General features: G+C 48.2%; 1 protein-coding gene across 17 annotated transcripts in view; it reads right to left on the bottom strand.

The window, feature by feature from the left end:
- SRRM1 (serine and arginine repetitive matrix 1) overlaps window positions 1-3,273 on the bottom strand; it is a 30,740-nt gene extending 27,467 nt beyond the window's left edge. For 14 of the 17 annotated variants that reach the window (XM_034646802.1, XM_034646701.1, XM_034646733.1 and 11 more), the window contains exons 1-3: window positions 3,118-3,273; window positions 390-479; window positions 1-122 (exon numbers count right to left, since the gene is read on the bottom strand). The exon at window positions 1-122 is cut by the window's left edge and continues 1 nt beyond it. In XM_034646802.1, coding sequence (XP_034502693.1) covers window positions 1-122; window positions 390-479; window positions 3,118-3,138 — 233 coding nt within the window. In that variant the 5' untranslated portion in view covers window positions 3,139-3,273. Of the gene's footprint in view, window positions 123-389; window positions 480-3,117 lie in introns of those variants that run through there. The other 3 variants (XM_034646694.1, XM_034646725.1, XM_034646809.1) reach the window with 2 other exon arrangements.
- Window positions 3,274-5,098: the final 1,825 nt, after the last annotated feature.

The raw sequence follows: 5,098 nt of genomic DNA, 5'->3' as shown, positions 1-5,098 counted from the left end.
TTCACTTCCAGCTGGTTGAATATAAACTCAATCACAACATCATCTTCAAACCCAAGGATTTCCGTTACTCGTTTTGTTATCCAAGGCTTTATAACCTCCAAATTTACTTTGCTCATGTCCACCTGATAAAACATGCAAGAAATTCTTGAGTACAAGGTTCATAATCCTAAAAGAAAGCTCACTTAAAAGAGTTTTGTCCAACCAAATTTCCTTTTAGCTTATGAAATTTTTTGGTGTAGCATGGTACAATGTGGCTCATTCTTGTGTGGCTGTGCTTTTCTGTGTGCACTGTTGCTAAAAGGTGGAAAAATGTTTAATTAAACAGTCCCAAAATGTCTGAATCAACTGTGTTATAAAAGGTGCAAAAACAGTTTTATCTGGAAGATTACCTTTTTTTCTAGGCATTCTGCAAATTTCAGCTGCTTCAGTAGCTTCTTCTGTTTGTTGCTGAACCGATTATCCTGTTCTGCACTTGTTCCCTGCGGGAAGAGAAACACATTTTAATTAAGAGTTCAAAGTTAAATGCCTACTTTTTATCAACTAATGATGGCTGTGACCTTTATAAGTAGAGGAGGGTGATCAAGTAAATAGAAAACACCATAGCTAACATTCATAGGTGTGGAATGTATACGCTTTTCCTGATGAAGCTGACATTTAAAAAACTTATCTACGGTTAAAAATTACAAAATATAAGCTCATTGTAACAAATCAAACAATACAGCAGTATACAACATAAAGCTAGCACCTCCCCCACAACTAAGTCTGATGTGTATCTTTTTACATCTTTTCTATGTTAAAAGACTTTTAAGGTTTTGTATAAATGAGAACACACTGAAATATTTACTATACTTAATATATACTTCCAAACAAGATCATTAAATTTCATCCTCTTGTGACAAGTGGCATGCTGGCAAAATTATTGTGGCAATGCATATAAACAGGGCGAAAAGGAAAATGAAAACACCCCAGGACTGTTAGTTTTCACAATTTTAAGAACTTGGAATCCATGAAAAATACAAGTTTACCTGAATTAACTCACTCAATTTCAGCAATGACTTTGGACAAATGAGAGCTTACAAATACTACATGAGACCATTAAGTGACCACTAATTAATTAGTCTGCATTTCGTCATTCCAACTGAACCAAATAACCAAAATAACTGGCTACGTGGTGAAAAATCTACTGATTGCACTAAGTTGGCCACTGTCCCTTGGAAAGTGATCAAGAAAATTCTGTTTAGGAAGGTAAAGAACCTGGATTAGAACCCCAATTCTGCCACTATTTCAGCCATATGACTCAAAGGAAGTTCCTTAACCTCTTTGAGAATGTTTCCTTACTTGCTTAAAATCTACTTTGCAAGAGCTGTGTATCTCAAAAAATGTATGTAAAGTAACAGGCATGTGGCAGATATTCAGCAAACGAAAGCTATCATTTCTATCTGAACTGAAAAATTCAGTTTATCATATGGTTGGCAGTGTACTAAAAAGGTAACTGCCCTAAATTCTTTTAACTTGGGAGTTTAAATCCAGTCAACTCCTCTAAGGAATTATAGGTAGTATATAAAAACTCGCACCCTTTTCTTCCAGATTTTTACACCAAAAGCAAACGTTGTTTTAAAACTTATCAACCACTGTGTTCTTTTTCTATTATAACTCCTTTCCATTGGAAATAAAGAACAAAAATCATAATAGGCTTTTGTGTCAAAATATTAATTTGGATCACAGGAATACTGAGTACTTACTACAAAATTCTTTGATGGAAATTAGAAAACGAGTTCATCAACAGAATAGAAATTTGATAAGCTCTCTCAATTGAAACTATTATTGCAGAAATAACTACAGTATCGTTTGCACACATAAGAACAAACAACTGCCTATTTTAAGTAGGTGCTTGGAATAATACTGCAACTTTTGATGAAAAACTAGTTGGCACAGTTAAAGCCAAAGAATTTCAACGTCGGCTTTAGAATGTCAAGAATTACGTTCTTTAAAGTCATGGTCTTCCCCCTCTTTCAACTTTCCCTTTAAAAACACGCAAACTGCGTATTATACGCTCCAGGAGTGGAGGGAGCCAACTTATGTTACATAAAGTATAGATTTTGACCAAAACCACTGGTCCGTTCTGCATCAAAAGCATTTACAAACTCTAGTCCTATTTAGTGTCACTTCCCACCCATCTGGATCTCTACTAGGTAATCATTTCCTACAGGAGTGGAAAATGGGACAAATAGGTTCCAGCAGTACGAGCTTGATAAAAGTCTTGTCTGGGCCCTGAGCACCAACTTCGACAAGATAGCTTCCCCGCCTGCAGCTGCTGGGCGCGCGGCCACGGGAGAATCTAGGTAAGAGGCCCCTTTTCTCCAGCGTACTTCAAGAGTATAACAAACGGGGGTGGGCGGCTGTGTGCTAGAAAGAGAGTTGATCCACCCCCGGCCTCCATACACGTGCACACTTTTTGTCGCACCCGTTGCCCTTAGAGAGTCTCAGATTCAAACGTTCCAACTACCTATTACCGGAGTTCTCCTCCCTAAAGGAGTATCAAATTGGGCGGGAGTTCCCGCGAACTCTGACCCCGCGCCTTCGCGAAGACTTAGGACCAGGAGGGAGGACGGGGGGGGGGGTCGACGCCGCTCTCTCAAGAGAAGCCGCCTAACGCCGTTTCCTGTCCTCCCTAACACGCTCTCCTGGGGCGGTACCCCCAAAACCGTACTCTCCAGGATCCTCCCGCCGCCAGTCACACCTCAGGGCTTCCCTACGGCCTTCCCCCAGGGACTTCCTCCTCGCGGCCCAACTAGGCCCCAGGACCCGGCAGCGCGCGCGGCTCGGCCTACAGGCCCCACCAGGCAGGCAGGCGGCGGGATACCGCTCCGGCCCATTCCCGCCGCCATTTTCCGGCGACCGTCGCTGCCGCGTAGGGGGGACGATCCCGGAGGAGGAGACTGCGCAGGGGCGCACCGGTCTCCGCCGCAGGGCAGGGGGGAGCGTCCGCTGGCACGGAAGATCATCAGGATCTTCGAAGCCTCCCCTCGCTGGCCACACCGTCCCGAGTTTAGGCCCCCTGCCGGGCCTTACCGATGAGCCCCTCACCTCACCCCAGATCCCCGCGCTTCTACTTACGCGGAAGAATCCCGCGTCCATCTTGCTGCCTCGCTCGGAGATCGCTCCCTATCCCAAGATACACCGCGCCGCCGCGACGGAGGGCGGGACCGGCAGGGAAAGCCGAGCGCCGGGACGCAGCGCGCGCCGCTCCACCCGCCCCTTCAGCCGACCCAAGGCCGCGCCTGCTCAGTGCGGTGAGCACCCGCCACGCGTGCGCACGCGCGCCCAAGGGGCGGGCTGCTGCCGTCTCCGAGGCTCCCAAGTAGCCAGTCCGGGAGGAGAGTCGCGATCGCAGCCAATGAAAACAAGAGAGAGCGTCGTCGGGTCACCCCGCCCTGCGAATCCTTTTGTGGCGCTGGATCAGCCTTGTTCGCGCAGCGTGACTTGACCCATCCTTCGACCCGTACTGGAGGAGGCCTCCCGCCCTGGGGGTGCCATGGAGTGATTGAAGAGAAAGGCTGTTACCTCAGAGTGACGCCGGCGAGGCGGCTCGCGCGCGGAAGAGAGGCCTGCCGGCCTCTCGTGCCATCGTAAAAGTTGTGATTGTGTTGCTTTTACGAGTTTACCAGTTATTAAGATCGACTGTAAAGCCGTCGAGCCGTACAGTATGAATGAAGTCTGCACTCGGCTCGCCCCTCGTCTCCACACAGCTCACTCGTTTGGGGAGGAGCCTGAAAAGGCCGGGTAGAGGAGTTTCGGCTTCGGCCGACGAGCAGGAAGCGGGCGAGAGAGCCGTGGCCCTGAGCCTGGGCGTGGGCCTGGTGGGCCGCCCTGCCGCCTCGGCGCTCTGCCCTGGCCCAGAGGGCCTCCGGCATCGCGTGCCGGCGCCACACTGCCGCCCAGCGCCAGAAGGCGGGTGTCCCTCTGGCCATAATTCATAAAGTTACCCCCCTCCACGCGCGCGCACTCCCGCTCCCTCCTCCCTGCCCTGCTCGCTCTTGGCAGCACGCGTCCCACTCCATACTGTGTATTTGTTCATCCCTGCGGCTTTAAATACCACTTACATGCTGACAACTTCGTAAGCTTCTAGCTCAGACTTGTCTCCCGATCTTTTGAGCTCGCACAGGCAGCTTCCTGCTGGACATTTCCACTTGGATGGACGTCAGAGATTTCACCAGTCCAGGGACTGAGCTCCCGGTCTCTACCCTTCTCTCCCTCATTCCCCCGACACACTCCAGAAAACCCACCTGCTCCTCCCAGAGCCTCCTGGCTCCGTGGATGGCTACATCTTCTCCTTTGTTTAGGACACAAGCCTTGGTGTTATTCTCGTCTTTTCTTTCCCTTTCATCCCACTTCCAGACTATTAGGAAACCCACAGAGCTATAATCCTGGCTCAAGGCGCCGTCATCTTTTGCCTCAATTTCTGCCCTGGCTTCCTAACTGGTCTCCCTGCTTCTGCCCTTGCCATTCAGCATCTATTCTAAATGCAGCAGTGACCCTATTAGGAAACCTTAGACATGTCACTCTTAAGCTCAAAACCTTCCCAAAGTCCCTCATTTTTCTCAGAACAAAGGCTAAAATCCTACCTGATGCTCCCCTATTTCTTCTTTGATCTCTTCCCTAGCATCCTAACACTCCTCACTGCTTGGACTTCCTAAGCTTGCTTTTGCCTCAAGACCTTGGCACTGGTTGGTAACTTCTGTCTAGAATGCTCTACCCCCCCCCACCCCATATCTACTTGGCAAATTTCAAGGTTTTGTCAATGAGGTCTACTCTATCACACTGGAAATGGCTTACATACCTTCTCTATAACTCCTGATACCTTTTAATCTAGTTTTTTAAAATAACATTTACCTATTTTTATTTTTTCTAAAGATTTTATTTATTTATTTGACAGAGATAGAGACAGCCAGCAAGAGAGGGAACACAAGCAGGAGGAGTGGGAGAGGAAGAAGCAGGCTCATAGCGGAGGAGCCTGATGTGGGTCTCCATCCCATAACGCGGGGATCACGCCCTGAGTCAAAGGCAGACGCTTAACGACTGCGCCACCCAGGTGCCC

Source organism: Ailuropoda melanoleuca, chromosome 2, assembly GCF_002007445.2.
Source record: "Ailuropoda melanoleuca isolate Jingjing chromosome 2, ASM200744v2, whole genome shotgun sequence".
Lineage (NCBI taxonomy): Eukaryota > Metazoa > Chordata > Mammalia > Carnivora > Ursidae > Ailuropoda > Ailuropoda melanoleuca.
Note: the sequence above shows the minus strand (reverse complement) of the source record. Positions and strands in the feature narration are given on the sequence as shown.